We start from the raw sequence: 20,808 nt of genomic DNA on the forward strand, positions 1-20,808 counted from the left end.
AGCCACCCCAAAACTTAAAATCCTAGCTCCTTAGTTCACTTATATACGTATGCACCAATGAATTTACATTATGACTATGCATGGAATTGCCTAATGTTTGTTTGGCGTTTTAATTGGGTAGATTTGCCAAAAAATCAAAGTGTTCGACAAAATGCCTCGAGAGGCCGATGCATGGTAGAGAGCCAAAGGCAGCTGACATGCGAGCTTAATTTTGTCTCGAATGAAGAAAAATTAATGGATACGCCATTGCACTTGCAGCTTACAGGTATGGTTCAATATTTGTTACAAAAATGTGATATGTGTTGCGTTACGGTTTCATTCTGTAAGAACATCTCCACCGCTAGCTTCAAACCACGGCAACAGCCCCCAAACCGGTTTCCCCTCCAAGCGCAACCTCAAGCTGGGCAAGCCTCAGGCGCACCGGGCAAGCCCAAGGGCAATTCTTGATTGGGGTCTAGCCTAAGTTGCTTGACGTCGAAGGTGAAAATCAATTTTTTTACAACCCCTATGGGAAGATGCCATGTGGCGCTTCGAACTTTTTGATCGAATTTTTTGCGAAATCCGATGCCCTCGAATTTTTTTTTAAAAAATACCAAAAAATTCTAGATTTTTTCCCTATACATACCTGACAATTTTATTCACTTTTCACATTAAATCTTTATACAAACTCTTCTCCTTCCAATATTTTTTTACTTTTCACTCTCCCTTTTCTACTACTTTCCAATTTGTTTATATTTTCTTACATAATCTTTGTTTTTTCTTGCATTTCCAATTTAATGTAACTTTATAATAAATAGTGACACGTGACAATCTAAAATATTATTTGAAAAGCTTATCAAAATTAATGGTTTAAGTATTAAAAAAATATATAAAATAAAGTAAAGTGAATAGTATTTGCCATTATCCGTGCCTTTGGTGGAAAAAGCGAGGTTGTTACTATTTACGTGAATAGTATCAAACCTTACCCTTGCCTTTTAGGGTGGAGGTGCTCTAAGTGATGTTGATTTTTTTAAAGATAGACACGTGGTTGACAGTGTGTGTTTCGTAACGTAACTCTTTTAATTTTCTTTTTCAAATTTTTCTTTTTCTAAGTGGATAATAATTACTTGAATAAAAGAGGCGAAATACCAATTATACCCATAGAGCCGGAGCACATTGGCGACAATGGCACGGTAAACCAGCTCACCCCCATGCTCGAAATCACAAAATCCTTTCAGGGCTTTCGGGGATTTTGGGGCTGCCGACAACGACACTCCTACTTCGCCACGCCGAGTCGCCGAGTGATTTGTGTTTTGCGCGGTCTCAAGACTCGTTTTAGCGCAGTGGTATAAAAGCAAATACGCATAAAAAACAGGGTTAAAGAACACACGGAGCTTTGTCTCTCCCCTAGTCCCTCTCGTATGTCCCGTTTTCTAAACGTTGTGATTAACGGCCTCCCTTCTTCTTCTTCTTCTTCATCTTCTGGGTTTCATTTTGGACACATTCAATTCAACCTGTGTGTCCAAGAGAGCCAGAGGCTGCTGTGGCAGGGCGTCTCTACTTTTTACCCTAGTTAACTCTTTAAAACGGCAAAACCCCCAGCTAAAGTCGGGTGCTTGACAAAGGAGCTCGACTAGCTCCAACGGAGACCATAGCCGTGCCCTAGCCGTAGCCTTTGATCTCTCACCATTGCCCACTCTGTTTAGGTAAAGAAGGAGCTCGTCGACCTCCAAGTGTACGCTTCAAATTTCAAAATTCCTAATTTCCCTTGCATTTTTTGCCATTTTTTCTCACTCTTCTTTAAGCCCCTGTTTTGAGCTTAATAGCGTGTTATTGTTATCAAAATCCTATCTTTAATCCATATGTGATCGCGGTGTATTAGGGTTTTGGTTGATTGCTTAATGATCGTTTGGTTTTAGTAGAGGGCTACTGTGATCGTGCTATATTAGGGTTTGAAATTGTAATTAATGGGGGCGTTTTGAATATGAAAACGATGGTTAGTTTATTAGGTTTTTCTGGGCATTGTTCTGATAGTAATTGCTGGTACATGGCTATCTAACTTTGTTAAGCTCGACTCTTGAGCTTTCATCCAACTGTCAGCATTATACTAATTTTCCAAAATCTTGGTTTTGCTTGGCTTATGCCAAACAAGCATTTAAATGATTGATTTTTTAGTGCGCCAAATTTCAAATTTGTGGTTAAAACTGAAGCTTTATGTTTAATTTGTCTGTAGGTAGATTTTCGAGTGAAAAGTAGCGCCCTTTTAACCATTCCCAAATGGCATGGACGGAGAAAGATGTTGGTAATGGGAGAGATGGGGACTCAGTTGGAGAAAATGGATTCTTGGATGGTTCACATCCTTCTCCTAGTACTAGTGGCTCTATCGTTGCTGTATCTCCAGTAGGGAGGAGATTTGAAGTGAAAGATGCTCTGTCTTATGCCAACATTCTTCGCTCGAGGAATAAGTTTGCTGATGCTCTGAGTCTTTATGAGACTGTGTTGGAGAAAGATGCCGGAAATGTGGAAGCTCATATTGGAAAAGGAATATGCTTGCAAATGAAAAATATGGGAAGGCTCGCTTTTGACAGTTTCACGGAAGCAATCAGGTTGGACCCGCAGAATGCATGCGCCCTCACACATTGTGGTATTTTGTATAAGGATGAGGGCCGCCTAAGGGAGGCTGCTGAGGTATGCTCCCCTTACTTAACTTACTATTTTTGTCTAAAAGAACAAAAAAACAACAGAAATTTCTTTGGTGAGTAACAATACAAAGGCGCTTGGCACTTCGCAGGCCTACTGCAATGCTTTAGTGTTTGTTTATTTGTGCCGAACCACCCTTTTGAATGCATTACTAGTTACTGAGTGTATGCATAAGGAATGAATGAGTACACTTGATTGTCCGTTGATTTCAATGATGACATTTAACTATTTTACTCTAGACCTTTGAATGGATCCTGTCCAAGTAAGGTCGTTTTGATGGTATATCTGTTATCTACTACTTTTTTGTGCTTTGAGTGATTTATAAATCATGTTTAAAACTATGAAATATTACCAATTAACAAACAATTTTGCTTGGAACAGTCATATCAAAAGGCTCTAAAAGCAGACCCTTCGTACAAACCCGCTGCAGAATGCCTAGCCATTGTATTAACAGATCTTGGAACTAGCTTAAAGCTTGCTGGCAATACTCAAGAGGGACTGCAGAAGTATTATGAAGCTTTGAAGACAGATCCACACTATGCTGTAATTTCATATTCTCTGTCCTCCTTTCTAATGGTTTCTACCCTTTTTTATTCTTCTTGTTTTCTGTTCTTACAGATTTATATTCTTACCTCACTCTGTGAATGCAGCCTGCATATTATAACCTTGGTGTTGTCTACTCTGAAATGATGCAATTTGACACGGCCCTTAGTTGCTATGAGAAGGCTGCACTGGAGAGGCCGATGTATGCTGAAGCATATTGCAACATGGGTGTCATTTACAAAAATCGTGGTGATTTGGAGTCTGCTATTGCTTGTTATGAGAGGTAGTCTACTGTTTGCATTCTATTGGTCGGTCTAAGTTGAAGCTTGCATAGATAGCTGTAAATCTTGTTGATGGTTATATCTATGCTGACGCTATGCTTGCTTGGTTGCTATGCTGTCCTAGGTGTCTTGCTGTTTCACCAAACTTTGAAATTGCAAAGAATAATATGGCCATAGCCTTGACAGATTTAGGAACAAAGGTGATATCTCGTCCTTTTTATTTTTTGGGTTTTCCTGCCATATTCATTGTCTTGTTTTAATCAATTATGTTATCCTCATCACTTTTCTTCTAGGACTTCCATTTTGGTTCTGCTACCTAATTTGTTATTCATGATCATCATTGTTTTGTTGGGCTTATTTTCTAATGATTGGTTTGGTGTAACTTTTAAGAAGTGGCTGCTATTTAAAAAATAAAAAAATAAAAAAATAAAAATTGTGCCGAGGGCCCAAGAGAAATTGTGCCCTAGAAGGCAGTGAATAGGTCTGATCAGATTTATCGCACTCTCCTGTCACTAGTGTGATGTTTCACCGAGATGGATTTAATCAATCCTCAATGATGAAGAGATTTTTCTGGCAAAGCTGTGGCACTGGCATCATGGACTCAAAATCAAACTTTCCACCAGGACAAATTAGGTTATTGGGTTAACCCAACTCAAATTTCTGTTGAATCACCTGGAAATGAGAATCAACCCACTAATTACTCAACTACACAACCACAGAAAAAAAATCCTAGGCTTTTTACCACCTAAATTTTACTGGTAGCATGTGCCTGATAAGTTGGCAGTTGGCTGGGCCATGTCGGTCGGGTGAGCCTAGGGAGTGTTATGCTTGACCAAACATAGATTAGATTTGTATCTTCAAGGCTCTTCTAAACTCTTCAAGCTGTCTACTTAATGATTTCTTCTTGACTAGTTCAAGTGAACACATCAGGCATTTGCCAATCCTAAGAATATTATATATTAGCACCAAGGACATAGGTTGTAACTGGTAATTATGAATTTAAAATTTTGACGAAGTATTAATTATGGGAATTTGACTTAAATAAAAGAGATATTAGCTGGTGAAAATCATTGAAGCATTTTGGTAAAGAGTGTATAGAAGTCCTAACTTCTTAGTTCTCCTATTTAAAGAGCAGAAATATTTTGTTTGCCGCTCATCAATTAGATGTGTCAGTCAAGGGGGAACTATATGAGTTATGACTTCAGTTTCATTTGCTCTTATTTGTCGTTGCTCAAATAGTTCAGTAACCAAAAAGGGTGTCTGGACTCTGGAGATCTCATCATAGTGTTTCTTCAACATTTTTAACTCGATTATTTTTGTTGTCCATCATCTTACTTAATTCCAATCAGTAACATCCAAGAAGAAATTTTGGTTGTCAAACCTGATTATTTTATTGACTTTGGGTGAGATCAACATGATGGTACATATTCGCTGCAGTGACCCAAATGTTTTTCTGTTCCAGAGTCTTTCCTCAGATCTGTCCGGCCTATCTATTTTCCTTTCATTTATATGAAACACACCCTAACTCATTTTCAAGACATTCTCATGTTCCTTATTTTCTCATTATGATAAAATTTCCAATTTTTTTATTATCTGATTTTGGATTCAGTAACATGTTTGTTAGGTTAAATTGGAAGGTGACATTGATCAAGGTATATCCTATTACAAGAAGGCTCTTTATTATAACTGGCATTATGCGGATGCTATGTACAATCTCGGCGTTGCTTATGGTGAAATGCTTAAGTTTGACATGGTAAGTTTTTATTTTTATGAAAGGATCTCTCTCTCTCTCTCTCTCTCACTTGGATATATTTTCTTTATTGGTTAAGTCAGTTCGACATGGCGGTGGTAATCATTTTCTGTTTGTGCAGGCCATTGTGTTCTATGAACTTGCGTTCCACTTTAATCCCCATTGTGCAGAAGCATGCAATAATTTGGGAGTAATATACAAAGATCGAGACAACCTTGATAAAGCAGTAGAGTGTTATCAGGCAATTTTTGATACTTGTACAAAAAAAATTCTTTCTTTTTTCCCTTCTAAAATACTGATTGAATGATGTTACCATCATCACTTTTGTTATCATCATCGTTGGTTATCCATTTGCAGTTGGCTTTGTCAATCAAACCAAACTTTTCACAGTCGTTGAACAATCTTGGTGTTGTCTACACTGTCCAGGTTTGGTTTCAATCCCTTCTAGGTGTTAAGACTCTAGAATGTCTATATATCATATATCAATGACTGCTTTTTGCTATTGGCAGGGTAAAATGGATGCTGCTGCAAACATGATTGAGAAAGCTATAATTGCAAATCCCACATATGCAGAGGCATATAACAACTTGGGTTGCTCTCTTTTTCTAAGACTCTGAGTTTTTTCTTCACTGAGCTTTTGCCATTCACATTACTCTTAGAGACACTATGCAACTCATAATGGAATTGGTATTATGCTAGGTATTTAAATTGAGTAATCTGATTTGTTTTAGAGTTAATCATAGAATTTATTTGACAACATATATTAGCTGTTAAATGTGTTCTTAGTTTATTGTTTCTAATATAATTTAATCCATCTTAATCCAGTTATCAAGCTCGGAGCAGAGATTTGCTTGCTATTTTATATAAAAATTAGTCCTAAAGATGTGAAAGGAAATTCTCAAATTTGTTTCAAATGCCTCTGCTTTTGATTGTTTTGTTTCTTTTTATTGTTGATGGGAAAGTGTTTAACTCTTAATGTAGTCTTTAGACCTTAGGCTTTAAAGGGGTAGTTGGGATTTGAAAGGATCTTAATTCAAAATTCAAATATTCCTAGAAGCAAGATTGTATATATACAGAGAGCTTCCATTGAGGGGTCCCTCAAATAAGCTTATTTGAGGGACACCCTTGTAGGGCCCACTCCGCATTGTATTTCACTAATCCAAACCATCTATTTTGTAGATATTCATTCAAAGATCATCGCTACAAAAAATCACTTGAATCCGATATCATTTGACCACTCAATTAAATTATTGAAATTCAAGTACTTTCTTGAAACACTATGTTCATTGATTTTGTTGGTCTCAATTAGATGCCTTAATGATTTTCGATTTGCATGATTTTTTGCAAGGATGATCTCTGAATGAAGATGTGAAAAATAGATGGTTTGGATCATTGAAAAAAATTTCATAGGGGACCCTAAAGGGTGTCCCTCAATAGAAGGGGATTGTATGTATATATATATATATATATATATATATATTTTATATCATTTGATAGAGTCTAAGAGGATGGATCCTTCAAAAGGCAGAGTCTAAGAAAATAAGAATTCGTACATATAAGAGAAAATGCCAAACACCTGCTTTGACCCATATTGAAATCGTTGTTTCCTACTTGGCTAATGTAAGGAGGGGAAATTTTATAAATAGAAATGGTGAAGATATTCTTCTGATTTTATTCATAGTGAATTTTGAATTTCTGTACTTGTTCTATTGTGGTGGGTTATGCTCCATTTTCTTTTAATTATAAATTTTGTTGTAAATTCATATCTGTTTATCCTTTTTGTGCAGGGGTTCTCTACCGAGATGCTGGAAATATTACTTTGGCTATTGATGCATATGAGCAATGCCTAAAAATAGATCCTGATTCCCGGAATGCAGGCCAGGTATTAATTCTCTACACTCTCATAAGATTTACTCATGTGAGTGCTAAAGGTCTTTCAATCTGTTTGCTGTGGTTTATATCTGTAATCTTTGTGTCAGTGAAAAAAATGTCAAACTTGGTAGTGGCATGCTCCAGGTTTGATTGCTAATGGAAAATGGGATAGATATTAACAGTTCTGACTTCTGATATGAAACTCATTGGTGCAGTGCCTTTAGATATTGCAATAAATGAGTATTTATTTATTGTTGGTGCTCTTGGTCTCTCTTATGGCAGAACCTGTTATTTGCAAGTTTTGTTTTTAATCTCTATATGGTTGACTGTGTTCTTGCAGAATCGATTGCTTGCAATGAACTACATAAATGAAGGACGTGATGAGAAACTTTTTGTGGCTCACAGGTCTCAACTAAGTCCTCTTAACTTTGCATGATTTCTTTTCCCTTCTCCTTGTTCAATGACCATACTAAACTTCTAATGAAAAAAAGCAAGTATTGATAACCACGTTGGTATATTATAAAGGTATAGCCTAGACTTATCAAACATGTACGCTATTTATTTATATTTTTTTTAACTTTTAACATTAAGTATTACATTAGGCTATACCTTTATAGTAAAGGTATATTATAAATGTATAGTCTAGTGTAGCGGTAATTGTAGTTTTCCTATTGGCTTTTGTTTATTATTTTTTATGTTCTGTTTGTCAGTTCACAAAAAGAATCAGTAATTGTAAATTTGATGATGCTTAAACTGAATTTATGTACAAGCAGGGACTGGGGTAGACGCTTTATGAGGTTATATCCACAGTACACTTCATGGGACAATCCAAAAGATCCAGAACGACCCCTTGTGATCGGATACATATCTCCTGATTATTTTACTCATTCCGTGTCATATTTTATAGAAGCTCCGCTAGCCCATCATGAATACGCAAAGTACAAGGTGGTTATTTATTCTGCAGTAGTGAAGGTATCCTTTTTCTTTCTTTTGTCAATTTATACCTACATTCATCTATGGGGGTTGTGCATTTTGATTTTAAAGTTTGTTCATGGTTCCTGTGTGTCTTACTTTTTCATTTGCATATTTTGCCAACATTCTAATTTGCTTTCAATTCCCATTACAACTCCATTCTAAAGCCATATGTTTGGTGAAAACTTATCATCTCTCTCTGTATGTGCTTTAGTTTTCCTCAACTGTTCGCAATACACTGGATGATCATTAATGTCTGTATCCTTCTATTTTTCTGATTTCCTCTCTCCTGTGCCATTCATTGATGGGTAAATAGAAAATTTTGATTGCTTCACTTATGAGTTTTGACACCCTTGTGGAGCTCCCAGAAATCCACACCTGGTTCTACTTTGACTCCTGGAAAGACGCAATGACCACTTAGACTGTGTGACGAAACCAATCTTTTCATTGTCTATTTTCACTTTTGTTTTTATATGCTGCATGTTACATGTATCGTTGCCAGTGTGTTGGTTTCTTCCATTACTTTGACCACTGTCACTGTCATTGCCACTTTCTGCATCGTTTAATTTTGCAGTGTTAAGAGTTCACACCCTCTACAACAGCCATGAGCCACCACCACCAGCATAACCACTAAGTTCACCTACCATAGGCATTGGTATTGCCTCCATAAAGCTTGCAATTCTCTCAATTTGTAAAGCTTGGGCCTCCAACAAATAGCCATCTTTACTATATCTCAGTACATTTGGTGCTTGCACTTTTTCCACCACAACTTTTGCATTTGTGAATAACGCCATGATCGCTGCCAACACTATCTTGATTATCATCAGTATCTATCATCTCTTCCACTGTTCGCTAACCAATACTCTCCTAGGATGTGCAAAAAGTTACTTGGTCATTGCTTCACTGGTCATAAATTCTCATGTTCTCTTGAAATTGTGATTTTATTTTATTTCAATGTTGTATACGTTTCTTAAAGTCTTATTGCTTATATGGAAAATACTATTTGAGATGTTTTATTGTTAGATAGTTTTATCCCACAGACAATTTGGAATTGATTTTTATAAATATCACAGGCAGATGCCAAGACTATTAGGTTTAGGGATAAAGTCTTGAAAAAGGGCGGGATTTGGAGGGATATATATGGGATTGATGAAAAGAAGGTTGCGACCATGGTTAGAGAAGATAAGGTTGATATCCTGGTGGAACTTACTGGCCATACTGCTAACAACAAATTGGGAACAATGGCGTGCAGGCCCTCACCTGTTCAGGTATGCTGAAAGGTGTTCTGATTTTTCTATAGCATATGACTTTAAACATTCTTGTTATTGTTAGTTTGTGCAATTTTTCTTTGTTGACTCATATCTTATAGTGTATAGTATATAGTATACTGCAAATCTAAATTCTTTTTGGCCTTGGAAAATCTGGAAGTGGAGCAATGTTAAAAGAACATCTTTGTCCTGGAATAACCATATGATTTTCCTATATATTGTACAGCTTTCTAAGCATCGAGTTGCTTTATTTATTAAAGCCTGATGTTTTTTTTCAGTTCAAAAAACAAGGGCTTCCCATCAAATTTGTTCTTTTTGTTGTCACGTACCTCACTCATTCACTGTTTGATTGTGTATTTGCACTGGATCGTGTGCTTAAAGTAGCTAAACCTGCTATTGCTGGATTTACAGGTGACCTGGATTGGCTACCCAAACACAACTGGTTTACCGGCAATTGACTATAGAATCACAGATTCACTGGCGGATTCTCCTGATTCAAAGCAGAAGTAGGTCTACTACTTTTACTCCTATGATTACTACTCTTGTTTCTTCTGAATTCAAGCATGAGTACCCGCTAGAGTAGGTAGTACCAGTACATTTTTGTGTAACTTTGATCTGTTTGTTTTTTTGGTCAGGCATGTTGAGGAGTTAGTTCGATTACCAGACTGCTTCCTGTGTTATACACCTTCCCCTGAGGCGGGGCCTGTTTTGCCCACTCCTGCTCTTTCCAATGGCTTTATTACTTTTGGCAGCTTTAATAATCTGGCAAAGGTATTGGCTAGGTTGTTTTTCTTGTATCAGATGTATAGCTAAAACCATAAGCAACTAGATTACTTATCATATAATAGAATTCTTGTTTCTTTCGATAAAAAAGATCATACTTTTCGTGTAATGCCTTGCCTCACTCCTCTTTTCTTCTCTCTTATTAGATCACTCCAAAAGTGTTACAAGTTTGGGCGAGAATTCTTTCTGCAATTCCAAATTCTCGTCTTGTGGTGAAATGTAAGCCTTTTAGTTGTGATAGTGTGAGAGAGAGATTTCTTTCGACATTGGAGCAGCTGGGGTTGGAACCACTACGTGTTGATCTTCTACCTCTAATTTTACTCAATTACGATCATATGCAAGCCTATTCTCTCATGGACATTAGGTAAAACAAAGATATTTTTTCTTACATTTGGAAGACAGTAGTATGAAAGTTGCTTATATATATATTGTTTATTTATCTCTGTTGGATGAACACTTCCTATACCTCAAACCTTTCTTACATCGTGTGGTTGTCTGAGCCTTCCATATTATCTATGGAGTTCGAATCCAAACTGTGAACTGGTTTCCACACTGGATCTTGAATTAAATAGATTATGTAATATAAAAAATGAACATAGGAAAATATTTTAATTTGGAAACAAGAGACTTGATCTGTCACAGTCGTAACTAAAGTTAAAATATGTGAATTGAATTATTTTATGAATGACTCTAAAAATAATGATAGAAATTAACAAAAACAAATTATGTTTGTTAGGGGAAATTAAAGGCATTAAAAATAAGAGATCTTTTTATTCTTTGCAAAAATTGTTCAAGACATGAGGTTACCCAAAAAAATGTGATTCGAATTGGTTGGGATGAGTTATAAATCACTTACTTACATGCCTATTTGGAACCAATCATATGAATGTTAAGATACTATAGTTACTAATTACTAAGTTGACAGTACTTTTTCTAAGGGAATGATATAGCATTGTATGATGTGTATGATATTATCTTGATGACATATTAAATAAGTTGCGATAATTAGTTATTAAAAATCTTGGTTAGGGAAATTGCTAGGGTATTCTTAAATTCGTAAGACATTGAAATATTTAAATCAAAACATGGTTAATGAATTTAAGCTTTTTAGAGATGGTGAGATGCATTAATATTATTATTTTTATTATTTTTCAATGAGTATGAAAGGAGGGCTACAATATTGGGGGAATAAGAGGGAAAACAGAGAAATTATCTCTTAAATGGTATGGTATATTTGTAATAAGGATATTTATGCCCAGTGAATGTTATACGATATTAATGTTTTTATTTAGTTTAATAAGGAGTATTTTTTTATGGAGTGTTTTACGATATTTTTCTGTAGATGGAATATTATATAAAAAAATGAGTCGCCTCCTTGGATAAGGTTTACTCATAGCTTAATGACTACTAAGGAAAGCAAGTAGAACAAATCATAGTTGATTCCTGAACTAAAAATATGGATCCTTTCTTCCTCTTGCATGCAATGCTCGAATTACAGTCAGCATGTGTTCTTTTAAAGAATTAGTCAGATGTCTAAAATCAATTGCAGTGTTATGTACTGAAAGGTGCTTTAAACTTGTCATTGGGTATTACTTTATTGCATTATAGCTTTGGTCCATGTTTGTCATTGTATGCGTGATTGCAGAGGTAATGCTACTTGTAAATATCACTTTTTGAAAGGTTGTTTTGCATGGGAAAAAGAGATTTGGTCAGAGTCTTAGGACATAAATTAGAGAACCATTTGACAATTTATGATGTGTATGCAATAAAGTCTCGCTGGATTCATTTATGCTAGTCCTGCTGGTTGCACATTTTAGTGCGGTTTCACTTGTTTCTTGTTGGATCTTGTTTGGAGGTTCTGACCCAAGTTATCTTCTCTCTATGTAGTTTGGATACTTTTCCATATGCTGGAACAACCACAACATGTGAATCTTTATATATGGGAGTTCCGTGTGTTACTATGGCTGGTTCAGTACATGCGCACAATGTTGGTGTTAGTATTCTCAGTAAAGTTGGTAAGGAATTTTTCTTTCTGCTTTTTGTTTTTTATTTTTTTTAATCAATGGTGTATGGTTGCACAGGAGATTACTGTTTTGCTTTATCTGCCGTATGGTTGGTATGCATATATTTTGGTTTATGCTATAAATGCATAAACCAAGCCAATAGAAGTGTGAGATTATATCTCATACATGGCTAAGAAGAACTGTTATCTTGTGGAGAGGTGGATTTAACTATCCTAGTATTTGAGATATAGTGGGATAAAAGAGGACAATAAAATAAACAATATATGAAAAATAAATGCCTTTGGTCATTGGGGTGGGAGAGCTCATATAGCCACAATCTTCTATGTATCTCCTCACTGTAACAGGTTCATAAACATTTTTCACAACTCACTAGGCAAATAGTTTTATCAGTTTAGAGATCAATTCTCTCGATATCGAACCTTTGATGGATGTGCGCAAGTCTTTCTTTTGGTAATGCCTAATATGTGTGTGTTCTTGCTGATGAGTTCAGCATTGTTTAACCGATTAAAGTGGACTTAATACAGGGTTGGGAAATCTGATCGCTAAAAATGAGGATGAATATGTCCAGTTGGCAGTGCAGTTGGCCTCTGATGTTACAGCGCTTTCAAATTTGAGAATGGGTCTCCGGGACCTTATGTCCAGGTCGCCTGTCTGTGACGGACAAAAGTTTACCCTTGGGCTGGAGTCAGCATACAGGAATATGTGGCACAGATACTGCAAAGGTGATGTGCCATCACAAAGGCACATAGAAATGCTACAACAGGAAGTAATCACTGAAGAGCCAGCTGCTGAAATCTCTGAGTCAACAAGTATTACAACACCAAGAGAAGGTCCTCCTGGATCTATTAAGACGAATGGATTTATTCCTCTTCCACAGCCTGTGCTTAACCTCTCTACTTGTGAAGAAAATGGAGGAGTCTGATGGGCACATATCGGAGGCGTTTGTACGGGGATTTGTTTGATAGGAATCATATTGCTTTTCTGGGTGAATTGATCTCCTATGGTATATTTAGTCATGACTGCCTTTAGTGGAATCGAGTCCGGTTGTAACTAAGGTGGAAGCACTATGTTTACTCGCCTAGGATCACATTTTTTGGGAAACAACTGCTGGCCGCATTCGGAGTCAATATATTATTATCTGCGTACAAAATGAAGAATTGAAAGAGGTGATGCTATACACTATCAATGAAAAAGAAGTGATACTATGAACTGATATTTTAGGTGGCTGCCAGCAATTTTTCCCGACTATAGAATTGTGTTTGTAAATTTTAAGATTTTTTTTTACTTATTTTAGGATTGCTTGTATGATTTTTAAACAGCAAAGTTGGTGAAATTACCTGGTTTGGTTACAGTGGAATCCTGTTTTTGTCTCGCGAAAATTCAAAATTGTACGATTTAATCATTTTGATGGTGGCATGGGGGTTTAAATGTTGCCAATCAGTTCTATGAGATGGATGCATTCTTGTAAATGCAGCCTGATATTTTTGCACGTGTCGAGGCATTGATTCATGAAATGTTTCTGCCCGCATATGAAAGTGGGAATTGGAGTTTTGAAACAAGACGTAGTTCTATGAAAGATAACTGAAAAAGGGTAAATTCGAGTCGTAGAAAACTACTTGTGTAAAAGTAATCTTCAAAGGTATGAAATTCAAGTCGGGGAAATTTTTTATACAGTTTCAGAAACATCAGCAAAATTCGTGAGGTTCCATATAAAGTTTAAATCCAGAATTTTTCACTGTTAGTATCCTTGTAAGAAACTGAAATACATTGATCATCATAGTTCTGAGTTAATACAATATCCAATTAACTTGTTGCAGCTCTTTGGCTTTTTATCTCTGACAGCAGCTTTGCAATGTCTAATCTTTGACAGATGTCCGCAGTATCTTCACATCATGCACTGGCCTGTACGGACAAAAGCATATGTTAAATAGAGTTTTGGACAAATCCACAAACTAAAGTCTTCTAAAGAAGTATGGTGAAAAGGAGCAACAATTAGATAGTGTGGACCCTGTGCCATGAATGGCAAACTTTACAAAATCTAGGCACGTTAAGGATGCATGTATGGAGGAATATGGTTCCACAATCCAAAGCCATGACAAGGTGCCACAATGCGTACTTGCCTAAACACACATTAAATCTATTAACTACGAATTGATAACTCTCAACTAATGACACATTTTATAATTTTTCCAACATCCTTTTCAAAATATCGACAAGCTTGACCAGTGAAGACATTGTACCACAAAATTGAATCCAAAAAAGAAAATAGTCAATAGCCTAACTTTCTCAAATATATAACATCATCGCTTGACATCTCATTTTCTCCCTTCACTTCTCATAAAATTTTACTCAAACCACATCAGATTCCTTTAGCAGATTTTACAAGGCACAATGTCACCTATTTTCACTCCATTCAAAATCCCGAAAATGTAAAGTCTTAAGTTTTTTTGGTTTAGTGCAGGGAACCACAACAGGCTGAGCAATTTAGGGGATCTAGCAGTCTGAACCCCTAGAAAAATTGCCAATTTCTTACAAAAAGTATAACCATGAATAATCATTTGCAGATAAAACGTAAACACGATAGGGGCATGTATGTGAACTAAACATCAAGAATACAACTAAGGGAAGGCATACCTATCATTATTATCAGTTTGGACACTGCCGAGTCTTTTGATGATTTCCATTCCTTTGCACACTCTTCCAAATATTGTGTGCTTTCCTGTATGAAAACAGAAACAAAAGGCTAAGTGTTAATGGTGCAAGACAAATTTTTACAGCACAAAATTGTACTGATGAAGACTGAACAAAAGAATAGAGAAAGCCTTCCCTACTCTTCCATCGAAACCCCTTCATGAAGTTTTGAATGGAGATAACTCAATGGTAAGTAACAAACAAATCCAAGTAAACAGTGTTGCTCAAGCAGAATCCTAACGGCGGTGGTCCAGTTTTTATTGTCACCTAAAGCCTAAGGTTTCCATACAGAAAAAAATCCCAGTACCATACAGATAAAATTATTATGGCAAGAACTGTTTTTCAGATTCCAATCGTTTCAATAGTTCACACAGTGATGCACTGATGTCTCATGCAAATAACTTCTGGGCAAAATGGGATAAAACCATTTAGTCAGAAGTGCACCCAACCACATTGTACACTTAGCGCATCATAGAGCAAAAAACATTTACTGGTAACTGCTAAGCACCACTTTTATGCAGATAAAGTAAAACAAAAGGTGGCATAGTGCACAAAACACATACGAAACAAAATAAAGAAAAAGGACCATACCAGTTTGATTAAACAAAGTCTAGACAGTACTGGGTAAAGATTATATTACCATCCAGTGACGGGCATGGCGCCAACGTGATAAAGAACTGGCTTCCATTTGTATTTGGACCAGCATTCGCCATAGATAAGATGCCAGCTCCAGTATGCTTCAACTCTGTTCTTATCTCATCCTCAAACTTTGCGCTGAAACGTATGATACAAGAAGGCATTAACTATGAATTATGATAAAAGTGTTTCCCACAACCCTTAAATGGGTATAGATTATTATAAAAACCCTTCAACGTTTAACTAAATAATAAATATAAATAAATAAAAGAAGAAGCAAAGCATACCCATAAATGGATTCTCCACCCCTCCCTGTCCCGGTGGGATCTCCACCTTGCACTATAAAATCCTAAATCCAATTAACAATTCAACCATCAGTAAGGCAAAAAAAAAAAAAAAAAAACAAAAAACAAAAACGAAATCAAAAGTCCAATTTTGAAACCTTGATGATTCTGTGGAATTTGACATTGTCATAATAACCTCTGCGAGAGAGCTCAATGAAATTCCTGCAAGTCCTTGGTGCGTGTTTGTAGTAAAGCTACGATTTTCACAATTTACAAAAAAATAAATAACGTCAAAATACGAACTCGATGGATTGAAGTCTCAGCTTTGCTTCTGAGGAAAGTAAGAGAAATTTGGGAAGAAAGAAAATTACCTCAACAGTGAAAGCGCCCATGGAGGTTTCTAGAGTGACCTCCGGAGACCCTCCTTCTGCACTTGCCCACATCTTTCAGACTCCAAGACTCGCACAGACTGAACAAAAGGCAACTTGGAAAGGGTTTTACAATAAGTCGTTTCATTTCGTCCCGTAAATAAACCCAGACACCTCAAAGAACGACATGTCGTTACTCAGATACGACCTGTCGTTGGTTTCACACGTGGTTTAAGGCTTCGGGGGTGTTTTGGACGAACAAGCAGCAGAAGAGGAAGAGGATGAGCAGCTGAGAAGAGGAGACTCAGAACTGAGAAGAGAAATGAAATGACGACTGAAGAGATTTGAAGCCCTTGGGGCTTTTGGGCATGGCGGAGATGTTCCAAGGTGGGGTCCACCGAGCTAGTAGAATCAGAAGAGCTGTTGTGATCGGAAATGGGTTCGCGGGTGCAGAGAATCAAAGCATTGGTCTGGTTCGTGCTCTGGACCTCTGGGGTCGTCAATCCCTCTACGTGAGTATAAATTTTTAATCTTTTTGTAAAGAGAAAACAAAAAAAAAAACTCTTGATATTGTTTTAGCTTGGTTTTGAGCATTGTTTTTGGTTGGTTTTATTGATTGATTAATGATTGTGCAGCGTGTTACTCGGCCAAGAGGAGGAATTAATGAATGGCTTCACTGGCTTCCACTTTCTCTCCATAGAAAAGTCATGCCTCTTCCTGCTGAAAGAACAGGTACTCGTACTTGTATTGTTATTAGTCCTTCATGCTGCATTGCAATGTGAATTCTGTCAACAAGTTATCTCTACTGTACTTTATTTTATGTGGGGCCCACTTAGATTTCATAGTTGAAGGGAAGAAGGTTGTACTTGAACTAATAGTTCCTTTTTCTGCTGAAAATGGTTCTAGCTCAGGCCTCTCATCTGATGTTTTGGAAGCTGATGCAAAGCAGATTGCAGAAATGGCTCGTCAAACATTTGACACGTATGTTGCTACTTCCTTTCTATTTTTCAATGATTAAATCTTTTAGTTAGATACGCGGGTTCCATTGTTTGTGCTTCGTGTTCATCATCCACACAAGCTCATACAACATATACGATGTTACTTTAGTCTTAATGCAGGGGTTTTTGAATTATTTCAAATTTTGTTTGGTAATTTCTTTATTAGTAAAAAAAAAATATCTACATGCATGCTTCATGTTCTCTCCAGAGACGGCCCGTTGCTGGTGGTTGCATCTGGCCGGGATACCATTCCTGTTTCAAGCGCCATAAAACATTTAGCTCCAGAAAATGTTTTTGTTGTCCAGGTTAAAGTTCACTTCCCCCCTAAAAAGAGCTGCATATATTTGGCTGGTAAATACTTAATACTGATACTCTTATTAAAAAAATACACTGATATACAAAGTGAGGCACTATGGCAGTTTATATACAATTTGTGTTTTTTCTTTCCTGTGTGCATTTGAATGAACTCTGGTGATATGAAAGTATCGTCATTCATGAAGATGGCCTAACCATCCTCTCTCTCTCTCTCTCTCTTCCTTACTGCTGTTCATGTTATTGAGCTGTCACAATTCTCATAAGAATTTGGAGATTCAGTTTTTTATTTATCAAATTTTTCTGGAGACAGGCTTTGTCGGAAAGATATTCAGAAACTGTCTGGTTTAGATAAAATGGTAGCATAGGATGTTGTTGCATAAGTTTTACACGCCATGAAGTTATCCGTTTTCTGCTTAAGAAGCACATATCTTTGATTATATTTTCTGCTTTTGAAAAAAATAAGGTTTTTGCTTATTTATTTGTCATATGTTTAGCTAAAAATTGATTTTTGATATTAATGGCATCATATTATGTTTTCCTGTGGATCGCTGTGTAATTTGATTGTAATGAATTGACACATGCAAATACTGCAGGTCTAGATTATCTGATTTTATTAGTTCTCTTTGGAAACATGTTTCAGATACAACATCCAAGGTCGCATCTGAATAGGTTTGATTTGGTGATAACTCCTCTCCATGATTATTACCCCTTGACTCCGGAGGGACAGGGACAAATTCCTTGGTTTCTGTGGAGGTGGATTACCCCACGTGAACCACCTGGCAGTAATGTGGTGAGTATCTTGGTTGAATAGGATCTGTACAAATGCCTTTTCTAGAATAATTGTGTTGACAGGTTCACTTCTATGAGTTTCAGGTTCTCACAGTGGGAGCACTTCATCAGGCGGATTTCACTGCACTTAGGAATGCTGCATCTGCCTGGCATGCTGAATTAGCACCACTTCCGAGACCTTTGCTTGTGGTTAATATTGGAGGCCCTGCAAGTAATATTTTTCATCTAAGAATCCGTCATGATTTTCATGTTGTCATCTTTATAAGGGGATGACTGTGATGGATTTATATCATTTTTAATGTTGTGGTTGCCTTTTTATTTGCTTTGTAGTTTTATGGAATTGCTTACAGGATTACCAGCAAAAGTCATTCTGTAATGTGTAGTTTGATTATATAAATCCTGACATTGCTAGGAAATCACATTTTTTAGTGCTGTACTGTTTTATTGAGTACAGCTATCTTTCATACTTGTGATCTGGTGTTGCTATGTCAGTAGCTCAAGAGTTATGTGTTTGTTAAAGTTACATTTTGAACCTCTCTTGTATGTTTACCTTGGTCTTTCTCCCTGTATGTCTTTTATTTAAAAGATAATCAAAATGCATCCATATTGTTTTCATAGGAAACTGTTCATATGGTATCGATCTTGGGAAAAGGTTAGCAGCTATGCTGCAGAATGTTCTTTGGAGCTGTGGATGTGTGAGAATATCTTTCTCTAGGAGAACTCCTGAGAAGGTACTAGTGCTGCTTTGAGAGTAGATCCTTTAGAGGCTTTATGGACGCATACTTACTTTCTCTGGTACACGTTTTCAACAGTTGTCCAGAATTTTGATGAAAGAATTCAGTACTAATCCAAAAGTCTACATTTGGGATGGTGAAGGTACTTAGTTGCCTTATTCTTAGAATACATGCATCTAATATGTATCTATGTGTGTACAGAAGAGGGGAAGTATTGATGTTTTATATTTTATTTTTTATGTAATACTGCTTAGGTTGTAATCCACACATGGGCCATTTAGCCTGCGCGGATGCTTTTGTAATCACAGCGGATTCAGTCAGCATGTTGAGTGAGGCTTGCAGTACCGGGTATGTTCCAAGTATGATGATAATGAAGGTCACTTTTTCCTTTCATTTTTTGAAAAGGAGAAATTTAGGTCACTTATTTACAGTTGTTTTAAATATTCCTTTCTTTGGTATGGGATTGTGTGTTTCTAAAAGTTCATAATTTTCACTTCAGCAAACCTGTTTATGTGATCGGTGCTGAACACTGTGTGTGGAAGTTCGCAGACTTCCAGAACTCCCTGCAGGAACGAGGAGTGGTTCGACCGTTCACTGGTAAAGAAGACGTAAGTCCGTCGACATACTGTTGTAGAATGATAGTGTTTTGTTGTGAAATAATTTTTGGCCATTCCTTACTCTTTTGGTTAGTAAATGAGGAAAGAAAGGATGTGAGGCTCTCTTTGAAGAGGAGGGTGGTTGTTCTTAACAAAGTTTACCTTTGGTTATTAATATGAGGTTTTTTTTTTTTTCTTTTTCTTTTTCTGTTTTTGTTTCCGTAGATGTTCAAGTCTTGGAGCTATACACCACTCAATGACACAGCAGAGGCCGCCAGTCGGGTGAAGATGGCACTTGCTGAGCGTGGATGGAGCATATAGTAACTTAGGTAAATGAGCTTGCCAAGCCCTTTGTCTAGCTTACTTCAGTAGTTTGTTTGACCCAGTTTTGTCCAATTCATCTTTTACCAGTGTAACTATTATTTTGTATTAAATTTTGCTGTATCGTGCCCCAAGGTTAGGGAAGGCACGTCCTTTTGAATTTGCTTTTATCCTGCAATCAAGCCTTTGGTTTGGGGTGTTGCCCATAAACAATTTCTTCAATAAAAATAGCAAATGAAAGAAGCAAGATCAAGGACGCATTCTTCACCTAGAGATGCAAATTTTTTTTTTTCTAAACATGGCCTGTCTTCGCCATATGTTGCTTCTGCTTTCAAGTGCTGTTAAAAGCGGCTTCAAGGAACTAAGTTGTTGAAATTTTTAGAGTGTTTGAACAATCTTTCTTTCTTTTTCTTTTCCTTTTTCCTCATTGCAAGCACATCACGCTTGCAACACATTCTGTGGGGCCCACACTTAGGTGGGCTCCGGATTCTTGTAACTGAGATAAACTTCATCTATCACGTGACGAGAGAGATTACAGAGACAATGGGCTATTGTTCCTTTTTTTTTTTTTTTTTTCCAAACACAGCTCCATAACATGACTCATGAGCTCGACAATTGAAGATTACGTATATTATGTGGCTACGCATGCAAAGGAAAAACAATATTGGTAACCTGGACAACCTTAAAGTGTACGCAAATAATGTGGTTTACACTTAACAATGATAGAAACAACACTTTTCTCAGACCAAAAAAAATTAAACACTTTTCATTGTTGGGTTAGGGAGCCCTAGCTGTGGTTTAGTTGAGTGATTAAAGAGAACAAAGTTTCTTAGTTAGGAAGCCCTTTGGACTTTTTAAATTATATTACTCTTTTAATAGAATTCAACTTCCCTCTTCTGCATTA

The 20,808-nt window shown here is 36.6% G+C and overlaps 3 protein-coding genes across 8 annotated transcripts; 2 read left to right on the forward strand and 1 right to left on the reverse strand.

The window, feature by feature from the left end:
• Positions 1-1,351: 1,351 nt before the first annotated feature.
• On the forward strand, positions 1,352-13,529 carry SPY (Tetratricopeptide repeat (TPR)-like superfamily protein). 3 transcript variants are annotated; one of them, XM_008245284.2, is made up of 18 exons: positions 1,352-1,714; positions 2,213-2,667; positions 3,061-3,222; positions 3,330-3,505; positions 3,628-3,703; positions 5,128-5,256; positions 5,375-5,494; positions 5,611-5,679; positions 5,763-5,844; positions 7,041-7,135; positions 7,466-7,530; positions 7,899-8,097; positions 9,171-9,365; positions 9,777-9,871; positions 10,001-10,136; positions 10,295-10,512; positions 12,036-12,163; positions 12,697-13,529. In XM_008245284.2, the coding sequence occupies exons 2-18, from the start codon at positions 2,257-2,259 to the stop codon at positions 13,092-13,094; spliced, it is 2,754 nt and encodes a 917-aa protein (XP_008243506.2). In that variant the 5' UTR covers positions 1,352-1,714; positions 2,213-2,256; the 3' UTR covers positions 13,095-13,529. The 3 variants fall into 3 exon arrangements, with proteins under 3 accessions (XP_008243506.2, XP_016652121.2, XP_008243505.2); XM_016796635.2 differs by having other exon boundaries at positions 2,217-2,667; XM_008245283.2 differs by having other exon boundaries at positions 1,352-1,685.
• A 285-nt stretch (positions 13,530-13,814) lies between these two features.
• On the reverse strand, positions 13,815-16,314 carry LOC103341738 (Cyclophilin-like peptidyl-prolyl cis-trans isomerase family protein). Its single transcript, XM_008245281.2, has 6 exons — positions 16,155-16,314; positions 15,942-16,037; positions 15,787-15,848; positions 15,504-15,637; positions 14,807-14,891; positions 13,815-14,074 (listed from the first exon to the last, which is right to left on the reverse strand). The coding sequence occupies exons 1-6, from the start codon at positions 16,224-16,226 to the stop codon at positions 14,029-14,031; spliced, it is 495 nt and encodes a 164-aa protein (XP_008243503.2). The 5' UTR covers positions 16,227-16,314; the 3' UTR covers positions 13,815-14,028.
• Positions 16,315-16,401: 87 nt separating this feature from the next.
• LOC103341879 (fission ELM1-like protein (DUF1022)) lies at positions 16,402-20,171 on the forward strand. Of its 4 annotated transcripts, none has more exons than XM_089042329.1 (11): positions 16,402-16,663; positions 16,787-16,883; positions 17,063-17,132; positions 17,358-17,454; positions 18,105-18,254; positions 18,338-18,464; positions 18,872-18,984; positions 19,066-19,129; positions 19,242-19,335; positions 19,487-19,595; positions 19,809-20,171. In XM_089042329.1, the coding sequence occupies exons 1-11, from the start codon at positions 16,520-16,522 to the stop codon at positions 19,902-19,904; spliced, it is 1,161 nt and encodes a 386-aa protein (XP_088898455.1). In that variant the 5' UTR covers positions 16,402-16,519; the 3' UTR covers positions 19,905-20,171. The 4 variants fall into 4 exon arrangements, with proteins under 4 accessions (XP_088898455.1, XP_088898456.1, XP_088898457.1 ...); XM_089042330.1 differs by lacking the exon at positions 17,358-17,454 and adding an exon at positions 17,455-17,500; XM_089042331.1 differs by lacking the exon at positions 17,358-17,454 and having other exon boundaries at positions 17,058-17,132; positions 18,082-18,254.
• Positions 20,172-20,808: the final 637 nt, after the last annotated feature.

This window comes from Prunus mume, linkage group LG8 (genome assembly GCF_029339155.1).
Source record: "Prunus mume cultivar Tortuosa linkage group LG8, ASM2933915v1, whole genome shotgun sequence".
Lineage (NCBI taxonomy): Eukaryota > Viridiplantae > Streptophyta > Magnoliopsida > Rosales > Rosaceae > Prunus > Prunus mume.

What these genes read in the sequence shown, in the direction of transcription:
- SPY (XM_008245284.2), top strand. Translation starts at nt 2,257, where the DNA reads ATGGCATGGACGGAGAAAGATGTTGGTAATGGGAGAGATGGGGACTCA. An exon ending in AGACAGATCCACACTATGCT is followed by an intron (nt 3,223 to 3,329) that starts GTAATTTCATAT and finishes CTGTGAATGCAG; the next exon opens with CCTGCATATTATAACCTTGG. An exon ending in ATTCCCGGAATGCAGGCCAG is followed by an intron (nt 7,136 to 7,465) that starts GTATTAATTCTC and finishes GTGTTCTTGCAG; the next exon opens with AATCGATTGCTTGCAATGAA.
- LOC103341879 (XM_089042329.1), top strand. Translation starts at nt 16,520, where the DNA reads ATGGCGGAGATGTTCCAAGGTGGGGTCCACCGAGCTAGTAGAATCAGA. An exon ending in CTAGGAGAACTCCTGAGAAG is followed by an intron (nt 18,985 to 19,065) that starts GTACTAGTGCTG and finishes CGTTTTCAACAG; the next exon opens with TTGTCCAGAATTTTGATGAA. An exon ending in CGTTCACTGGTAAAGAAGAC is followed by an intron (nt 19,596 to 19,808) that starts GTAAGTCCGTCG and finishes TTGTTTCCGTAG; the next exon opens with ATGTTCAAGTCTTGGAGCTA.
- LOC103341738 (XM_008245281.2), bottom strand. Translation starts at nt 16,226, where the DNA reads ATGTGGGCAAGTGCAGAAGGAGGGTCTCCGGAGGTCACTCTAGAAACC. An exon ending in TGGGCGCTTTCACTGTTGAG is followed by an intron (nt 16,038 to 16,154) that starts GTAATTTTCTTT and finishes TGAAAATCGTAG; the next exon opens with CTTTACTACAAACACGCACC. An exon ending in CAAACTGATAATAATGATAG is followed by an intron (nt 14,075 to 14,806) that starts GTATGCCTTCCC and finishes TTGTCCGTACAG; the next exon opens with GCCAGTGCATGATGTGAAGA.